Here is a 20618-nt window from a genome sequence, read left to right on the forward strand (position 1 = left end):
GCCTGAGTTACCTGAGTCCTGGGATGACAGGCCTCTTGCACCATCAGTACACTTCAAGTTACAGTTAGTCATTCAGAGAGGAAGAAGGAAACTGGGAGAAAACAGTATACCCCTAAATTGAAAAAAAACAAGGGGGGGAGGTTAGAAAAGGAAAAATGAGCCCCCTTTCCAGCCACCTTTAATTCAGGCTATAGCTTTAGCTTTATAGAGAAAAGATGACAGTTTAACCCAGAGCTTTCAGATGTTCACAGGCATATACCTACTTTAGCTTGGCTCTGGGAAGAACCTCCTGGCAGCTGGCATCACAGTGGGATGAGCATTTTTAAGAGGAAATGATCACACTGCAAGGCAGGAAACCAGAAAGGACTCAGGGTCAGGCTTCAGCACTTGTAGTGCTGCTCTCTCAGCTCTGGCATGTGAGTGACCACTGTCTTCTCCCAGGCTCTATCCCGATGACCAGCACACCCTCTAGACCCCACATTGTAAGGGACCCACTGTGGCCACAGTGGGACCAAACTTGCAGCGGAATCATGGCAGCAAGTTAAGGCGTGTCCAGGTGTAGCATGTGGGAGTGCTATTGTTCCTTTTGAGGATCCCCACCGTTTCTCATGGCAGCCGTGTAACATGGTCTTCTACCCATCGCGCACAGCAAAGGTTTCGGTATCTTTACATCCTTGTCAATACTCTTCTTTTCTGAGACAGGATCTCCCTGTGTAACTCAGACTGTGGACTTGCACTTTTGATCCTCCTGTCTCAGCTTTCTGGGATTACAGGTTTATACCATCAAGCCTAGTAACATTTATTTTCTGAATTTTTTTTTGTTTGTTTTTTGTTTTTTTGAGACAGGGTTTCTCTGTGTAGCTTTTGGTGCCTGTCCTGGATCTTGCTCTGTAGACCAGGCTGGCCTAGAACTCAAAGAGATCTGCCTGCCTCTGCCTCCCGAGTGCTGGGATTAAAGGCGTGCACCACCACTGCCCAGCTTTATTTTTTGAATTTTAAATTTTTTATCTTCTTAGTAGCTGTCTTAGTGTGTGTGTGATAGTACCTCTGTGATATGGATTTGCATTTCCCTAATGAATAGTGATGTGAAACATGTTTTTGTGCTTCTGTGTATGTGGCATGTCACGGCTATGCCATTTTGATAGCACTAGGTTTTGTTGCCCTTCTTGAGATAAGGGATCATTATGTAGCTCTGGCTACTAACTGTAGACGAGGCTAGCCTTGAACTCAAAGATCCATATGCCTCTGCCTCTCAAGTGCTGGGATTAAAGGTTTATGCCATGGCTCAGCTAGCACTCGATTTTTTTTTTTTTAATGTATATCTCATGTGGGCTGGATGTAGTGTTTCATGACTGTAATTCCAGCTTTTGGAATGGTAGAGACAGGAGTATTGGCATAAGTTCAGCCTGGGCTACTTGGTAAGACTGTTTCAAGCAAACAGTTATCTTGTATGCAAGTTCTGAGAATAATTTTAATTATAATTGAAAATAGTGACTTCAGTTACTGTTAATATTTTCCTAACTGGATCAACCAAAACACTACTGAATAGGAAAAGAAAATACTTGCCTGTGTTTAGCATAGGAAATTAATTTGTAAAAATGAAGTTTTGTCCCCATCAAAATACCAACACAATTCTTCACAGACCTGGAAAGAATAATACTCAACTTCATATGGAAAAACAAAAAACCCAGGATAGCCAAAAGAATCCTGTACAATAAAACAATCTCTGGAGGCATCACAATCCCTGACTTCAAGCTCTACTATAGAGCTACAGTAATAAAAACAGCTTGGTATTGGCATAAAAACCGACATGTGGACAAATGGAATCGAATTGAAGACCCTGACATTAACCCACACACCTATGAACATATAATTTTTGACAAAGAAGCCAAAAGTATACAATGGAAAAAAGAAAGCATCTTCAACAAATGGTGCTGGCATAACTGGATATCAACGTGTAGAAGGCTGCAAATAGATCCATATCTGTCACCGTGCACAAAACTTAAGTCCAAGTGGATCAAAGACCTCAACATAAATCCAGCTACTCTAAACCTGCTAGAAGAGAAAGTAGGAAGTAGTCTTGAACACATTGGCATAGGAGATCACTTCCTAAATATAACACCAGGAGCACAGACACTGAGACAAACAATCAGTGGGACCTCTTGAAACTGAGAAGCTTTTGTAGAGCAAAGGATATGGTCAACAAGGCAAAGCGACAGCCTACAGAATGGGAAAAGATCTTCACCAACCCCACATGTGACAGAGGACTGATATCCAGAATATATAAGGAACTCAAGAAATCAGACATCAAAACGACCAACAGTCCAATTGAGAAATGGGCTTTAGAACTAAACAGAGAATTCTCAACAGAGGAAACTCAAATGGCTGAAAGACATTTAAGGAATTGCTCAACATCCCTAATCATCAGGGAAATGCAAATCAAAACAACTCTGAGATACCACCTGACGCCTGTCAGAATGGCTAAGATCAAAAACACTGAAGACACTTTATGCTGGAGAGGATGTGGAACTAGGGGAACTCTCCACTGCTGGTGGGAATGCAAGCTTGTACAACCACTTTGGAAATCAATATGGCGCTTTCTTAGAAAATTGGGAATCAATCTCCTCCAAGATCCAGCTATACCACTCCTGGGCATATACCCAAGAAATGCTCAATCATACCACAAGAGCACTTGCTCAGCTATGTTCATATCAGCATTGTTTGTAATAGCCAAAACCTGGAAACCACCTAGATGCCCTTCAACTGAAGAATGGATAAATAAATTGTGGCACATATACACAATGGAATACTACTCAGCAGAGAAAAACAATGACATCATGAGGTTTGCAGGCAAATGGATAGATCTAGAAAAAATCATCCTGAGTGAGGTAACCCAGACTCAGAAAGACAAATATGGTATGTACTCACTCATAGGAAGATGCTAGATGTGGAACAAGGATGACTGGACTGCTACTCACATCACATCACTAGTGAGGCTACCTGGAAAACGGGACCCCAAGAAAGACACGGAGAAATGGATGAGATCTACATGAACAGCCTGGATATGAGTGGGACCAGTGAAGGGCCACGGTCGAGGGAAAGAGAGTGGGAGATCCTAGCTGGATCAAGAAAAGAGAGGGAGAACAAGGAATAGGAGACCATGGTAAATGAAGACCACATGAGAAGGGGAGGAAGCAGAGAGCTAGGGAGGCCCACGGAGATCCACAAAGATACCCCCGCAAAAGACTACTGGCAATGGTCGAGAGACGGCCGGGACTGACCTACTCTGGTGATGGGATGGCCAAACACCCTGATAGTTGTGCCATAAACCCCATCCAAGGACTGAGGAATCTGGATGCAGACATCCAAGGCTGGGCCCCTGGTGGAGCGCTGGGAGTCTAATTAGTGAAAAAGAGGAGGGTTTATATGAGCGAGGATTGTTGAAGCCAAGGTTGGATAAAGCACAGGGACAAATAATCAAATGAATGGAAGCACATGAACTATGAACCAAAGGCTGAGGGGCCCCCAGCTGGGTCAGGCCCTCTGAATGGGTGAGACAGTCATTTGGCTTGATCTGTTTGGGAGGCAGCTGGGCGGTGGTGCCGGGTCCTAGGCTCGTTGCATGAGTTGGCTGTTTGAATCCTGGGACTTATGCAGGGACGCTTGGCTCGGTCTGGGAGGTGGGGACTGGACCTGCCTGAACTGAGTCTATCAGGTCGATCCCGGTCCTCGGGGGAGACCTTGATCTGGAGGAGGTGGGAATGGGGGGTAGGCTGGGGGGAGGGGGAGGGGGGCGGGAGAGCATGGGAATCTGTGGCTATTATGTGGAACTGAATGGTGTTGTAAAATAAAAAATAAATAAATAAATAAATAAATAAATAAATAAATAAATAAATAAATTTAAAAAAAAATGAAGTTTTGTGTGCTGAGACTTAAAACTACAGAATGCATGTGTGGGTAACATAAGGTCACAGTATACAATTAGCCAGTGTTAGGCCTTGGGAGAAAATAAGAATCTTATTTGTTTGGTCTTTTGGAAATAGTCCTGTTTGTTTAACTAGCACATTGTTGACCTCAGAAGTCAGTCAGTTCAACTGAGAAATGCTGATAGTTGGTAAAGTGTCTAGAATATAAACTTAGTATTAACTATGGTTCAGTAGGATGTATTTCACAATAGCATCAGCGGATGTGGTGTGAAATGTGAGACTCTTGAATAATGTGACACTGTACTGAAAGCTGGTGAAGATTCAAATAATTGAGTGGATAAATCAGGTGCCTCTGTGGAGTGACTTGATAGCCAGTAATACTGAATGTTGTTGACAAAGGGTAGCTATAATTCTGGCTGATGTGTTAGCGAAGTTATTAATTTCTAAGTTTTATTTGGAATGTGGGAGATAAATCAAGACAATTTGAAAGCATTCTAAATTCTTGATCTTTGATACATTGTAATATTTAGTATAACACAAACCTATTGTTTATTCAAAAATACATAGAGTAATGGGAAACATTGAGGACCCGGCTGTATAGTTTTCTGTGTATGGTATTTAGCATGTCATTTCTAATTGGGAAGGGTGGATTTAAGAGCAGTGTGATACAATGGTTATTGGTTGTTCAGTTGGAAATAGAAACTTTCTAAAAGTACATAATCAAATTGCAAAAAGAGGAACATTATTTTAAGTGTTACATTTATTTATGTGTTTAGTGTTCGCATGCCTGTGGCATGTGTGTTCAGATAACTTGCAGAAGTCAGCTCTTTCCCCACCATTTGGGCCCAGTGACTGAACTCAGTCACCAAACTTGGTGGTTAGCACCTTGTACCCACTGAGACATTTTGCTGGCTCTGGATGATCATTGTGAATATAAAATATTACTAAAATACTATCATAAAACATCTAATTTTAGTCTTAACATAGCCACTAAAGTTAAAAGCTAAAAAGAGAACCAAGTTGATTCATAAAATAAAGTTTTATATTACAGTATATTTTATAAACCTTATTAGAAACAAATTCAAACTGCTTATCAGTAGTTTTCTTCCTCAGAACTATTTGGGGTGTTGTTTCAGAATTAAATTTTAACATTTGTTGCCAAAGAAATTTAACCACTGAAGTTAAAACTGCTTTACTTTAGAATTCTCAGTTCTTTGTGAAAATATGTGTAAAAGTGAGAAATTTAAAATTTTCATATGTTATATAAAAAGTTTTCCTCTGCATTTTTAAAGATTTATTTTTATGTAAAAAATTCAGTGTGGGTATTTTGCCCGTATGTATATAAGTATGTTTGTCTACCATGTGCATGTAGTGCTCACATAGTCCAAAAGAGAAAGTCAGAAACCCTGGAACTGGAGTTATAGATGGTTGTGAGCTGCCATGTAGGTTCTCAGTATCAAACCTTGGTTCTCTGGAAGAGCAGCTAGTGCTCTTAACTGCTGAGCTATTTCTCCAGCTCCCCACTCCCACTTTTTATTTGGAGAAAGGGGTTTACTACCTGTCTGGCCTAGAACTCACTATGTAGACCAGGCTGACCTTGAACTCACAGAGATCCACCTTCCTCTGCCTCCCAAGTGATGGGATTAAAGGTGTGCATTACTATGCCTGGCAAAAGATCTGTTTTTAAACTTAGGAAAATCTGTAAGAAATACCAGTACATATCCAGAATGTTCTTTTTTGTTTGTTTGTTTGAGCCCAGGTCAGTTGATTGATTTGTATGAGCCTTTCTGTGGTGTTCTTGACCCCTCTGACTCCCACACTCCTTTGTCCTCTTCCTCCACAGGATTCCCCAACTCCACCTAATGTTTGGCTGTGAGTCTCTGCTTATATGTTACAGTTGTGTAGCTTGGTCCTCTTGGGGGACTCTAACTTCGGGAGCAAGGGCTGTCTCCCGACTCTATTACTGGCTTTTGGGACCCTTGCCTTGCCCAGCCTTACTGCAACTTGATAGGCCATGTTTTATTGATACACATAGGAGACTTGCCCTTTACTGGATGGAGATGGAAGAGGAGGGGATTGGGATGGGTGAGGGGAGGCTGTGGCCGGGATGTAAAATAAATAGATTAATAATAATAATAATAATAATAATAATAATAATAATAATAAAAGAAAAGTAGGTACAAATGCAAGGTTGATACTAGAAGCATATGATGTTATGGCTCTTTATTATTGATTAACCTAACTTGAAATGTTTTATTTTGTTTAGTCAGGTCAATTCAGTGAAGATATGATACCCACGGTGGGCTTCAACATGAGGAAAGTAACTAAAGGTAACGTCACAATAAAGGTACGTTGGCTTCTATGCATGTGTGTGTTTATGTATTCATGCATGTATGTGTTTATGTATGTATGCATGCATATATGTATGTATTGCCCTGTCCCTCCCTTTATACTTGATTTAAATTGTAATAGAAGAATTTTTTGTTCCTTGGATTTTACCTGCTGTTTATAATTCCCAAGTAATGGTTGGATATTGGTGAAATTATTAAGGCCACTCCACGTAGTTAAAAGGGAGGTTTATTTAGGGGCGTAACTTACAAATGAAGGGATAGGTAGGTTGCAGGTTCTGGGAAAGACGCAGTGCAGTCCGGCGGTGTTCTCTGGAGAACTCTGTTCGGTCTACTTCCAGCGTCCAAGGTCCAGGAAACAAGAGCATCGGTGCATCCGGATCTCAGGTCTTCAAGGTCCTCTCTCGGCCCCCGCTTTGTAGGCGTGACAGTTACCGAAGCCTCAGTGGGGGTTGGAACTTCCAGATCAAGGTTGGAATGGCTACCCACTACAGTTGGATTGTTCGAAAAGACTGCAAATCAGTTATTTATGTTTTATGATGATAGGTTAAAGTGTTTAAGAGTTGAATGTAGTTAAGTGTCCATAAAAGTCAACTTACCATATGGGTTAGTAGAAGTAACATTTGATAGCTTAAGAATTCCAAAATATAAGCCGGGCGGTGGTGGCGCACGCCTTTAATCCCAGCACTCGGGAGGCAGAGGCAGGCGGATCTCTGTGAGTTCGAGGCCAGCCTGGTCTACCAAGTGAGTTCCAGGAAAGGCGCAAAGCTACACAAAGAAACCCTGTCTCGAAAAACCAAAAAAAAAAAAAAAAAAAAAGAATTCCAAAATATAACAGTTTGAGCAGTGTTGTATATTGAAAGGTGGAAATTACTTCCAATAATGTCATCCTAGTATATTTATGGTAGCAAATATCATAATCCAGTTTTTTTCTTTTCTTCATTTTTAAGCCTAAACTTGAAACTAAAATAGGAAAAGTGTAACTCATTTTTAGCATAATTTCTTTTTAGTTCCTGGACTATAGGAATGTTAGGGGATTTAATCTTTTCTTGTCACTCTGGTTTTCCTTCTGTAATTCCTGCAAGTTTAGACCTCCAGCCTGAACCATGTGAACATTTTACCCAGTTCTTGTTGACAGATCTGCTTGTTAAGTTCTTTTTTCGCCTTTTCTGATGACACTCATCATTTTGCTGCCTCTCTCTGTGTGTGTGTGTGTGTGTGTGTGTGTGTGTGTGTGTGTGTGTGTGTGTGTCTATGCATTTTTACCAGTGTCAGTGCTTCAGTTGGAAACTACTTTAAAGAAGCCCACAACTGAGGAGTTGTATGTGGCCATATGCAGTACAGTGCTTATAGAGCAGGTAAAACAGTGAGATTATTATGGAGAACTCCAAGGGAAGGAATGCTGATTCTATTATTTACAGAATAATTTAAAAAGATACACTTAAAGTTTAGGAGATCCTGAGCTATTGCATGTTTTTGTAGATGTTAAAGTTGTTATTATCTTAAAGTTGCATATAACCATGATTAGAAATGTATTGGGTAATAGTTATTATCATGTTGCCAAATTTAACCAAGTCATTGCTCAAGCAGAATTTTAGATCTATCATTCACATATTTAGAGTTGAGAAGGGGCCCCAAGATTTCTCAGATTGAATTTGGATTCGAGGTTTTAGGAGTACTCTGGTTCTGTAACATTTGACCTGTCTTTCTGACTTCTCCACTTCTGGTAGTACCTTCATTAGTACTTGAAATGTCCTTATTAAGAATTGCCTTGTTTTGATTCAAGATCTGGGACATAGGAGGACAACCCCGGTTCCGGAGCATGTGGGAGCGGTATTGCAGAGGAGTCAATGCTATTGTGTAAGTTGGTGGTGAGATTTTTTTTTTTCTTTTGGTCTATTAGATTAGTCTTGAAAGAAAAAAAAAATTGCTTTTTAATCCTTCCAAAGGTAGACTTAATAATTATCTCAGACAGTAATTGTCTTTCTTAGCTAATATCTCAGTATTAACATGGGATTTTTTAAAATCATAGAATAAGAGATTTATTGATTTATTTATTCAGCTGAGTGCTGTTCAGTATGTTTTCCAAAGTATAACATGTATTAATTAGTCTCTGAATAATGTAGTTAAAAGTATTCATGCTGAATGTAAGACTTAATTTCTTTTGATTAGCACTTTTAGTATTGTAAATATTAAGAAAATTTAAAGTCTATAATCCTAGTTCATTGAGAGTCATAGAGATGGCATGTTGAGATCGCTTTGTTTTTTAAGTTACATGATAGATGCTGCAGATCGTGAAAAAATAGAAGCCTCTCGAAATGAACTCCATAATCTTCTAGATAAACCACAGTTACAAGGAATTCCAGTAAGTTTGGAGAATCTGATATTTTATATTTGCAATTATATATTTAACATTGAACTAATCTTGGTATTCCTAGAGATTGATTTTAGGATTTCCAATACCCCACAAGTACAGAGATCTGAAGATTCTCAAGATTTTTTTCTTTCTTTTTTTTTTTTTTTTTTTTTGAGATTAAGCTTTTTGATGTAGCCTGGGATGGCCTGGAACTTGTGGTCCTGTTGCCTCAGCCTCCCAAGTGTTGGGATAATGAGTCTGCCACCATACCTGGCTTCTCAGGTCCTTTGTGGAAATGGCGTACGTAGTATTTGCATGCAAACTACACAATTCTTCCATGTAGTTTGAATATTTAGATTACTAATAGTATTGAATACAGCAGAAGCGCTGTGTAATAGTTGTTGACTATACTGTTTAGAGAATGATGGCAAAGGGAATCTACATTTTCAGTGATGTTACATCACCCCCCCTCCCCATATTTTTGCTTACTTTTTTTTTTTTTTTTTTTGAGATAGATTACACACTATAGGCCAGGCTAGCCTGCATCTTAGTACATAGATAGCCCATGCTGGCCTCAAACTGGACATCCTTCCACCTCAGTTCCCGAGCACTAGAATTTAAGTTCTGTCTCCTGCCTGGCTTCCCATGTGCTTTTAATGTGCAGTTGGTTTGACATGGGCGTGGAGCCTGTGGATCTAGAGGGTGTTAATTATATTTGAAATTTACTATGTCTTCTTTTTTAAGGGTTAAGAGTACTTTGAGCTGGGCGGTGGTGGCACAGGCCTTTAATCCCAGCACTCGGGAGGCAGAGGCAGGTGAATCTCTGTGAGTTTGAGGCTATCCTGGGCTCCAGAGTGAATTCCAGGAAAGCTACACAGAGAAACCCTGTCTCGAAGGGGGGGAAAAAAAAGAGTACTTTGGCTTCAACATTGTGAAATTGAGAAATTGAACTTATCTTCCTGACCTTTCTCTACTACTTGTGGTATTTCCTCATTGAATGAATTAGTTGAAATACTTTTGTTAAGAATTGTTTGACTCATCTAGCTGTGGTTACTTATGCCTATAATCCCATGCTTGGGAGCCTGAGGTAGGAGGATTGCTGAGAGTTCCAGGCCAGCCTGGAAAAATCCTGTGTTGATTTAAAGATCTGGTGTGTGGGAGAATAGTCCCAGTTCTTAAAAACTGGAATCACCTTTGCCCAGTGTCTGCTGGAACCTGGATACCGTATTGTCTATAGATGCCTTAACTAGATAGTCACCAAACTATGTAGAGAGAGCAGTGCTCTGTTCTGGGGATGGAATGATGGGCAGAAGTTGCTAGAAACACTGCATGCTGGGGGAAAGATACATTTGGGAAAACAAACAAACAAACATTTAACAGTACAGCTCTGGTGATCAGTGTCAAGACAGGTGCAGAAGTCCTTAAGAATTGCAAAGATTGCTGGGCAGTGGTGGCGCGCGCCTTTAATCCCAGCACTTGGGAGGCAGAAGCAGGCGGATCTCTGTGAGTTCGAGGCCAGCCTGGTCTACAAAGTGAGTTCCAGGACAGCCAGTACTGTTATACAGAGAAACTGTATCTCACCCCCCCCCCCAAAAAAAAAAAAAAAGATTTGTGTAGTTCAAGGTGAAGGAAGAAAGTTCTCTGAGCCAGTGAAGTATGACTGGAGATCTGAAGAATGTGGGAATGTGAAGGAGGTGATGGTTGGTAGGGAAGAGTTCCAGGCCCTTTGGTGGTAGGAAGCAGTGTCCAGAACACAGAGCCTTGGGAATGGCTGGGTTGAGTGACATGCTGAGCTGTAGCTGGGACATTAGAGGCCACATTTACAAGATTGTATGGATAGTCTTTGATATGTTTTAAGTAAGTGCCCTGTCTGTCACAGCTTCTTTTGATTCTTTTTTCTTTATTTCTTTTTTTTTTTGCTATGTTTTTGTCAGTTCTTTTGAAAATTTCAGTGTGTGTGTGTGTGTGTGTGTGTGTGTGTGTGTGTGTGTGTGTGTGTCTTTTTAGAAAAGACCTCACTGTGTATATAACCAGGCTGGCCTCTCAGTGAGTGATCTGTCTGCCTCTGCCTCCATAGTGCTGTAATTAAAGGCATGAGCTACCATACCTGGTCCTCATACAATGTGGTGGTGTTTTTTTTTTTTTTTTTTTTTTTGTTGTTGTTGTTGTTTTTCTCTTTTGCTCTTCTGCTCTTTTGGAGGCCCACCACCCAGCTCCCAAATAAATACATGGGGTCTTGTTCTTTCTTATGAATGCCCAGACTTAGCTTGGCTTGTTTCTAGCCAACTTTTCTTAACTTAAATTATCCCATCTAACTTTTACCTCTGGGCTTTTATCTTTATCTGTTTCTGTAAACCTTTCTTTTTATGGCTTGCTGTGTAGCTGGATGGCCGACCCCTGATGTCCTCCTCTCCTTTTCTTGTTCATCGATCTCTTCTCCCCATATTTCTCCTCCTATTTATTCTATCTGCCAGTCCTGCCTAGCCTTCCATTCAGCTTTCTTAGACCAGTCAGGTGTTTTAGACAGGCAAAGTAACACAGCTTCACAGAGTTAAACAAATGCAACATAAAAGAATGCAACACGTCTTTTCAGCATTAAACTAATGTTCCACAATATAAACATATGTAACACATCTTCAAATAATATTCCAGAACAACAATGTATTTTGTTTGTATTCCCATCCACTCCTCCCCAGTCCATCCTTACCCAACTTGTGTCCCTTTAAAAATGATTTTTTATGATCAACTGAGTTCGGTTTATGCTGCTGTATTCTCATGGATGTGGGACCATTGGAGTGTGGTCAATTTACCAGGGGCCACACCTTTAAAGAGAGCTGACTCTCCCTCCTCCAGAAGCCATTAGCTGTACTAGCTCCTTAAAACCTGGGGGGGGGGGAAGGGGGATCAGTTATCTCCATATTTGCATTTAATTGGCACAGATAAACCCTTAGCTCTGAAGTTTTTTTGTTTTTTGTTTTTAATAGTTCTGGCTATCCTGGAACTAAATATGTAGACAAGACTAGCCTCAAACTCACAGAGACACACCTCCCTCACCCTCACCTGCAACTGTGAAGATATTTACATTTTGGTTATGGCTTTCTAGGTAATTTCAGAATGTACATCATAGCCTTAGAATTATTTATGTAGTGCTGGAGATTAAGCATTGGACATGCATGTGTGTCATGACTTGTGTTTGGAGGTCAGAGGATTCCATAACTACCACGTGGGTCCTAGGGTCGAACTCAAGTCATCAGGCTTTCTGCACTGAGCCATCTCTCAGCTTCTAGAGTATCTAGGCTGCTTTTATGGTAGGAGTTATGCAATACCAGGATAAATTCATAAATGAGATTGGCTACCAGTCACTCAAATCTGTTTTTATTTGTATTTCTCAAGTGTGCTTCACAGTTAAGGTGTATGTTAACATGAAAGTCTTTTGGAAATCTTTAGATACTACAATATGCTTCTGTGATCTTTTTGTACATAAGATTTACCTATAATATCTTTTCTTTTTAAAGGTACTAGTACTTGGAAACAAGAGAGATCTTCCAAATGCCTTGGATGAGAAACAGCTAATTGAAAAAATGTAGGTCCTAAGAAGAGTAATGTTGAGAAGCCTGTTGGTAAATTATAGTTTGTCCTCCGTTTTGTAAGCATAATTACATTATTCAGTAATGATCATACCCTGTTCTTAGATAGATAACCAGGGCCAACCAGAGAAGTAAATCTCTGAAATTTTGTTAGTGGGAAAATACTCTTTTTCATAGTAATAAAAATAAGTGAAACTGAGTAAAGAGTGGTAAGTATGACAGCTGCCATCATTTTTTTTTAACCAATTCTTTTCCTTATAGGAACCTGTCTGCTATTCAGGATAGAGAGATTTGCTGCTATTCAATTTCTTGCAAAGAAAAGGACAATATAGGTAAGAAATGGCTGCTGATTTTGGAAGAAATGAGTATTATGGGGAAGGACTCCATGTTTTTTCCTGTGCTGTAGTGAGTGGGGACTTTGTTAGGTGTTTTTTGTTTGTTTGTTTTTCCCTAATGTACTTCATATTTTTAACTGAGGGATTGTTACCTTAGGAGACATGTGGCAATATATTGAGACATTTTCTTTTGGTTCTCATAACTGGAAGAGGGTAGAGACACAGATGTTTCTAAACATCTTTCAGTCCCTCTAGCAAGAATTAGCACAGAATGTTAGTAGAAGCAGGCAGAGCTGCTCTTCACTGTAGTTTTTAGGATGTTGTGCTGTCTTTAAACCTATTACTTCTTTAAATATTCTTTTATGTTTTCTAAGTTAGAAATGGGAAACTTTGGGAGGAAAAATAATCTTTTATTACTGTCAAGAACTAGCCAGATAATTTTCTAAAGGAACAACAACAAAAAGGTCAGCTGGTCATGGTGGTGGAAACCTATTGCCCTGGCTTTTTGGAAGCTGAGGCAGGAGGATTGCTGTGAGTTTGAGGTTTGCCTGGGCTACATGGTGAATGCTAGGGCAGCTCTGACTTGGTAGCAGGACCCTGTCTCAAAAAGAGGGGTGGGGATGGGGAGATGAGGAAGTCAGTCTTGGGTTCATTTATTCAAAGCTACAAGGGGTTCAGCAGTGGTGGTGAGAATTGACTAGTGTTTGAGGCTGCGCATGGCTCACTAGGGTGCACTAATAGTTTGTAATTCAGTGCTCCATGTGCAGTTTACCGAGGCTAAGGAAACCACTACCCTTCCTTTAGATTCAACTGAGCATTAATGAGTTAATGAACTGCTTCAAAAAGTATTTGAGTGCACATGGTTTCCTGTGTTTTACTGTTCTGTTCATGTGGCAGGGCAAGTGTCTTAATCTGAGGAAGGTGTCCTGGAACCACACGAGGAGAGTGTTTATTCCTGTGACTCCTTCTGTATTTTTGTCTAGTCTTGAGGACTCACTTGTCTTGGGGATTTTAGCTTCTGTCTAATGACTGGAGGAAAGAAAGGTTTTTTCTTTTTAAGTTTCTTAAATATGAAAATGCTGTCATTTTACTTTAGGCTTACTTTCCCCCTCTGATTTCACACTAGTGTAATAAAAGATGTAGAAGACTTGCTTCAGCAGTTATTAAGTCATTGTTTTCCCAACTGTGAATAGTCACTTTTGCTCAGCTCCTGGCCCTAGTGTGTACTTGATATGTGTGGTCTACAATTTCTCTAATGTGTTTTAGTTGGGAAATTGGAAGACTGAATTTACAGTTAACTTTCAAGCTTGGAGGATAGAGTGTTACATGTAGTGGATTCTCACATAGCTTGCAGGTAGTTAGTACATTTTAAAGAACTCAGGACAGTAATTCAGTGCTCTGACTTAGCTGCCTTCTCAGTCTGTGGACTTTTCCTGGCTCTCCTCAGCTGCTGGAGCTTTGACTGTATGTTGATTCCTTGTTAGTTGCTTCTCCTCTTCAGATCTTTAGAATAAAATGTCTGATGTCAGATCCTCTACATGTGAGTCACTTGGAAAGCAGACCAGTTGTGTCTGGGCATGGTGGCACATGTCTTCATTACTGGTGCTTAGGAGGCAGAGGCAGGCAGGTCTCTGAATTGGAGGCTAGCCAGTCCTGCCAATTGTGCCTCTTGCTAGCTTCTCTGTATCCTGTGTTTGGATGCTCCAGGTTTTCATCCCTTCCTCTCCAGTGACCTCAGTCAGTCTGCATACTGCAGCCTCCAAGTTGTTCTCTTGTACTTGCTGACTTGCTAAAGTAAGTTACTATAGCTTCCCTAGTTCAGATTCTCCAGTAAGTTCCTGGTAACTGGAGAAGAAAGTTCTTACGTGTTAGCACCACTTTATTTATTGATACAACTCAGATACTTGTGCTCCCTAGGAGACATTGTTTTAAAATAATTTTTAGAGCAAAAGAAGTGGGTTTCATTATGACAATGGCATGCATGAAAGTCATACTTTGTTCACATTCCTTCCTCTCTTTTGTCCCTCCCTATTCCTGCTGGGCTCACCCTTCCCCAGGGAGTTCCCCTACCTCTGCTTTTATGGTTTGCATGCGTGCGTGTGTGCGTGCATACGTGTGCATGTGACGTGCAGATGCTGTAATTTTGTTCTTTATGTCTGAATAAAATCCCTAGAGACATTTTGGTTCTCATAGTAGGGCTGGCACAGAATTAGTTGTTAAGGCCATGGGTGTCATAAACCTTTCTGTGAGGCACAGGAAAGGTTCACCTCATGAAGTGAGAATTATTCAGCTCAAGGATAACAAGGACAAGGTTATAAAGCTGTGGTCTAGGGTTCACAGTGAGTGACAACCCCATTTTTCTTGTGCCTTAGCCACATCTTAGCAGCCCCCCATGTTCTGCAGTGGGATATGCCTTCTGAGACTCTTTGCTTTTGTGGTTTCTTGTTTGCCAGTCTCTGTGTACCATCAAAGCCCAAATGTTAGTTAATTTTATTTTTATTATTATAGTTACACATTTCTTGAGGTCAGAGAGTCCTTTCATGTCTTTGCCTTCCTGGCAGTTTGTGTTTAGCTCCTGATCTGACAGGCAGTAAGTATAAGGTACCAAGTTCATGTTCAGGATCTGGTAGTTGCTCACATTGCCCTCTTGAAGCTCTGGTGATGGAGTTCAAATGAGGAAGAGACCTAGCACCTTGAACATTTTAAGTATTGTCTGTGTGTTTAGTTTTGTAATGCTGATTTCTTAACTCTCACTTTCCCTGCCTTTAGATATCACACTTCAGTGGCTTATTCAACACTCAAAATCCCGAAGAAGCTGAGACATCCTCTGACGTCTTCCAGTCCTTCTTGGCTATAATCCTACAACTACTGTCCGTTCCTCTGAAGTACTTCCCAGAACATGGTCCTTCCTAAACCCAAGAAATTGCCTTTCTCAGAGTTTATTTCTCATGTGCACTGCTGAAGACGTATATTCTTATCCTTCATAACAAATCAGCTGGAGTTGTCATGATAAAGTCAGCACACACTAAAAGGCTTCACACACTTGTCTAGTGTGTAGAGGCATCTTTCCTTTTTCTTTTTTAAAAAACACCTACATTTTTGACCATCTTAAATTAAGAAAATTGCATATTACCATTCTGGTCTTTCTGGGCCAGACTTTTGTATTGGTTTTCAGTAAATGTCTACCTATTTCATTAGAGTCCAGTAGCTTATACTGGTACTGACTTGATGCAGCATGGAATTCCTAGTGCCACACACAGTATTTAGAAAACCTTCAAGCCTGACTCATGTGGGATATGAACATATAATGTTTATCCCATCGCACACATGCATGTGAAATGTAGACTTACACCGTAGGAATAATTGGTCTGCCAAGAGTTAGCAGAGGCACCAGGTCAGCGCGGTGGGTTCCTTACACTGGAGACTTCTACCTGGTAAATTTTAAACATTCTGCTTTCGGAGTGTCCTTTGTCACCAGATAGCATTTGGGGAGATGGGAAGAGTTACAGCATGCTCTTTTGTATCTGTCCAGATCATTAGTTTTCTTCCCCCTTTTAACACACTTTTTTAAAGGGATGGGAATTGAAGATTTTTTCAAAAGCTTTCATGAATTTAAGAGCATTCCAGCTAGTGTAATAAAACCCGTTAAGAGTGTCTGACTTTGTGTGAACACACGTCTGTTCTTTGTCTCCAGTCACCCACTCTGTGCTGCCGCATGACATCCTTAACTCCTGACTTTTTATATCAGTCATGAAGTTGACTTTCAGCACAAAGGTACTTAGAAACAAATCTTAGTTTTTCTTACCAATGTAAGGTTTGGCACTCTTTTCACTGGTGCCACTAGACTTCTTGATTGTGACAACTCTAGACCTGCCTGCTTAATCTAATCATGCGCAACGTCTACAGGTTGTTTAATGATCGGCCGCGCAGAGGACTGAGGAACCAATGCTCTTTATTGTTTGCTTCTATGATACAGAGCTGTAAAAAACTCACAGTGAACATATTTTGTAGCTTAGTGACCTCCACCTACATAAAGGGACATATTAATACTGGTTCACTGGTAAATTGTTACTCATGCCGATGTAATGATAAACCCTGTGGTTACACCTGCTTATGTGTTGCCTCACACTATGTGTGATTTGTCTCTTCTGTTAAGCAGCACTTAAGTCGACAGTACATATTCAGATGTGTTGAGTGTAGTCAACAGTAAGTTCTTTTAATGAATACCATTTTAAGTTATAGACTGCCACGGCCTTAAAATATTCTTCTGTACAAATAACTGCACTGTGTTGCACAGACACTACTTGTTTTCTCCATTCACATTTTCAGTGAGTAGAATCTGGCTTTAAAGTTCTCTTTTTATTCATGAAGCATGTTGCACTCTTCACAGAGGATGGGATGGGTGGTTTGAATGAAGGGATATTTAAACTTGCTCATGTAGCCCAACACGAGTAGTGGTTACTGTGAACCATTTCAAAGAATGTGGCGACTTGCTTGTGCCTAAGAGGAGGGATTGGAACCAGAATGTGTAACTAAGCGGGGACTGCATAGGTTTTTGTTAATTGACCTATAGCTAAACTTTAATGTGTTTGTGTGTCTTTTCATTGCTTTCCAGCATTTCAGGACATCTAAAAGCTACTACCAACATTTTCCTGTGCATAACCTCTGCATGTGAAAACCTAACAGTTATTGAACTTTGTAAATACGTAAATTTTTTTATTTAGGTGTGGATGCATTTTTCGTCTGTTTACTTCTCAGCTTTATTCAATAAACTTGCATTTTGAGGGTTGCATTGACAGTTTTACCTTAAAATGTGCATCCTGATGAAAGGTGCAGATCTTTGGAATGGAGTGGAAAGATAATTACTTGAAAAGGGCTCCACAGACCATGTGCTGGAAAGAAGTTGTCATCTCAGCTGTCAAGGGTTGGGCCAGTGGGATGAACTGGGAATAAACTTTTACAGTATCTACGCAATTGGTACTGTGGTTCCCTCCTTTCTCTCTTGCTGGGAAAGGATTCTATTACTAGTAAACTGTAGTGGCACTTGGTGGGTGGGCACTGAGGATTGAGCCTCACCAGTGCTAGGCAGGCGCTCTGATGCCACCGAGCCAATTCCCTCTCTCCTCTACCCCTAGAGATCGAGGACTTTTAGGTGTTAGGGGCTAGTAAAGAATTTTATTACCCAGTTTATTTAAAAATTTACACTACCAGGAATTGAATGTAGGCTCTTGCATGTTATAGGAAAGCCCTCCACCGCTGAGCTACATCCCAGCTTTTTTTTTTTTTTTTTTTTTAAATCCAAGCCCTAATTAAGAAACTGAAATCCTAAGACCTGTCTACTTCTGAATGCAAATATTTCTCAGACATGCTGGGATGGTTTAATGGGTGAAGCACTTGCCTCCTAAACTGAAGATGGGATCCCTAGCAGTAGATGTTTGGCTTGTGCGGTAGCCTACCTGTAATCCCAGGACTGGAGAGGAGGGGTGCATCAATGTGTCCCGCTAGACTAGCTGAGTCAGTGAGGTCTGGGTCTGTCTGGGAGACTCTGCCTCACTAAGGTAGGAAATGCTTGAGGAGGATACCCGACATAAACCTCTGGGCTCCCCAGTGTACACACTTCCACACTCCTGCACATGAGAATATACATACACAGTCATGCAAGCCAGAAATAAAAATGTTGATTTTTCAGCAGAGCCCCGCTTTTAGAGTAAGGTGTTTGGTCCATGTTGCTAACACGTTACCATCTGAACTGTAATATATATATTTTATGAGAGCCATTGTATAAATGGCTTTAGTAAGTTAGGCTGTCTCTCTGCAGTCTGTCATTCTGTATTACTCACTGGGTGTGTGATTTGACATTTCTATCACAAGAGTTTACTATTTTGTGAAACTGGTAGAAGCAAGGAATGTGGGTCTGGATGGGGCTGGGGAAGACGGAATTCAAAGTACACATTTAGCTTAGTTCCAAAATTGAGAGCTTATTACCTTAAAGTGTTTTTTGTTTGTTTTGAGACAGGTTTGCTTTGTAGCCCAGGCTGGACTCAAACTCATGATCCTCCTTCTTCACCTCTTGAGTGCTGGAATGATGGGTATGTGGCTAAAATAACAGACTTCTAAAATTAATGTTTTTGACTATGATATGTAAATTGGGTGTTTTGAACCATGGGTACTTTAGTGTACTTTATTTTTTACTGAGAAAGTGATTTCCTTTTGCATCTACAGTTGAATCAGGTTGATTTGGTAATTACAGCCTCTCAGAAACCCTGGAGGGAGGAAGCTGAAATGAGGTATGGAAGGTACCAATCTGTAACACCTTGTTACAGGCCAAGTGCTTTACTCTGAAAATGTGCTACTGTGGGGAAAACATCATGTTTGTTGTTTAAAATTTTTACATTTTATCGAAAACTGAATATCCTTCCTCCAACGGTGCACACTTGAGTCAGGAGACTTGGGAAGAAAAATGGTCATGCAAATAGTAGTAGCCTTATAGACTTCCTCTAAGTTTGCTGTTCTACAAGTTGGCAGCCCACACAGCAGGTGTTTCCTGTTGGTAAATACCCTCCACAGATTTCTTTTTAAAACTGAGCTATTAATAAAAGTGGTGTCCTTGTCATTCATGCTTCCTGGGTGTTCTTAGGGAAACAAGTCACTGACATTCTAGATAGAATGCAATATCAGAAGTCATCCATTACACCATTTCATTAACAAGGTCTCCCTTGCAGGATAATTCCATTTTAAAATAGAATTACCACACTTAGGTGTAATGTAGATTTCCCAGCAGGAATCAGGAAGGAAGAAAGATACCCCAGCCTCATTTTGCTGGGTCTTACAGGTCATGTGTTGGGAAAAGGAAGGGATGTGGGGAAGAGGTATCAGTTTAACAGGTTAATGGAGCCTGATGATGAAAAGAATGTCAGGTTGGCAACTTTGGAGAATGCCTTTTTTTTTTTTTTTTTTTTGTCGTCATTAATTGGTGGTATCCTTGATGAGCTCCTGAAGTCCTGGCTTTCCAGTCTAGCTAATGAGGATTGTAACCCAGCTTCTTACATTGATTCTGGCAGATTAGAGATTTGAATAGTAGCTAGAGCAGACACACAATGCCCACTTGCCTAGTGACTGTTAGTGTTTTATGCGCCATCTACTTGAAAATATAGAAATGTTTACTTCCCCCTCCCCACTCTGTTTTAATATAGTGAAGTGCTAGTCATCACAGTTTACAGAATGATGCACAACTTAGATTTGAAGCAAGTGCTGTTAAAACATACAGGCTTATGTTTGGAAAGGCATTTATAGTTGCAGGTGTTTTTACTCTGTATCCATCGAGGAAACACGTATGCCTACTAAGAATTTTGGACTAAGCTGTTTAGAACTAACATATAATACTTCATAGCTGTTGTAGGCTCAGCATGAGTTTATTTCAGCTTTTCAGAAACCTGGAACACTTAGAAAATACTTCCTTTCAAACTAAGGGAGGGGGAGGGAGCCAAGCAGACCTCTGCCTTTGCTTCTGACATGAGACAGAGAATGCCAGTCGTTATTATATATCCCTCCCCTTCTTTTGTGGTCTGCCCTCAGTTGTTACACAATATGCCCCACACAATGGGTTATTTTGTTTCTGTGTTTTGTAACTTCATTTCTATCCTCATTCTGCAAGGAGAAATTCAAATTGCTTTTGTCTGTCATACCATTTGCCACAGTTCAAAAAAAGACTGAACATTAAGGTGATTTCTCTTTGTGGCAGTATAAGTAATAAAAAGAGCTGGTGGTGTGGTACACAAATAATGTCAGTTCTTCATGGGGAGGTGCCACATTTGGGATAGCAGTGAAAGCTGGCTGAGAGAAAGGAAGTTCACTACCTTTGTTTATTTTGGGGACAGTGGACTCACTACCCTACTCTGGGTAGTCTTAGTCCTTTGCCTTAGCATCCTGAGTAGGACGTTAGGCATGTGTTGCTGTGCCTGATTATCCCCCCCCCATCCCCATTACATATTTTTTAACAAGTTAACTTTTTTTTTTTTTTTTTTTTTTTTTTTTTTTTTGAGACATGGTCTCAACTATGTAGCCCT

General features: G+C 40.4%; 1 protein-coding gene across 1 annotated transcript in view; it reads left to right on the forward strand.

Annotated features, from left to right (window-relative positions):
- Arl8b (ARF like GTPase 8B) overlaps positions 1–17526 on the forward strand; it is a 42509-nt gene extending 24983 nt beyond the window's left edge. Inside the window, exons 2-7 of the mRNA XM_006985033.4 lie at positions 6193–6273; positions 8061–8134; positions 8546–8639; positions 12146–12213; positions 12479–12549; positions 15322–17526. Of these exons, the coding sequence (XP_006985095.1) occupies positions 6193–6273; positions 8061–8134; positions 8546–8639; positions 12146–12213; positions 12479–12549; positions 15322–15371 (438 nt within the window). The 3' untranslated portion in view covers positions 15372–17526. The remainder of the gene's footprint in view (positions 1–6192; positions 6274–8060; positions 8135–8545; positions 8640–12145; positions 12214–12478; positions 12550–15321) is intronic.
- Positions 17527–20618: the final 3092 nt, after the last annotated feature.

This window comes from Peromyscus maniculatus, chromosome 3 (assembly GCF_049852395.1).
Source record: "Peromyscus maniculatus bairdii isolate BWxNUB_F1_BW_parent chromosome 3, HU_Pman_BW_mat_3.1, whole genome shotgun sequence".
Taxonomy (NCBI): Eukaryota; Metazoa; Chordata; class Mammalia; order Rodentia; family Cricetidae; genus Peromyscus; species Peromyscus maniculatus.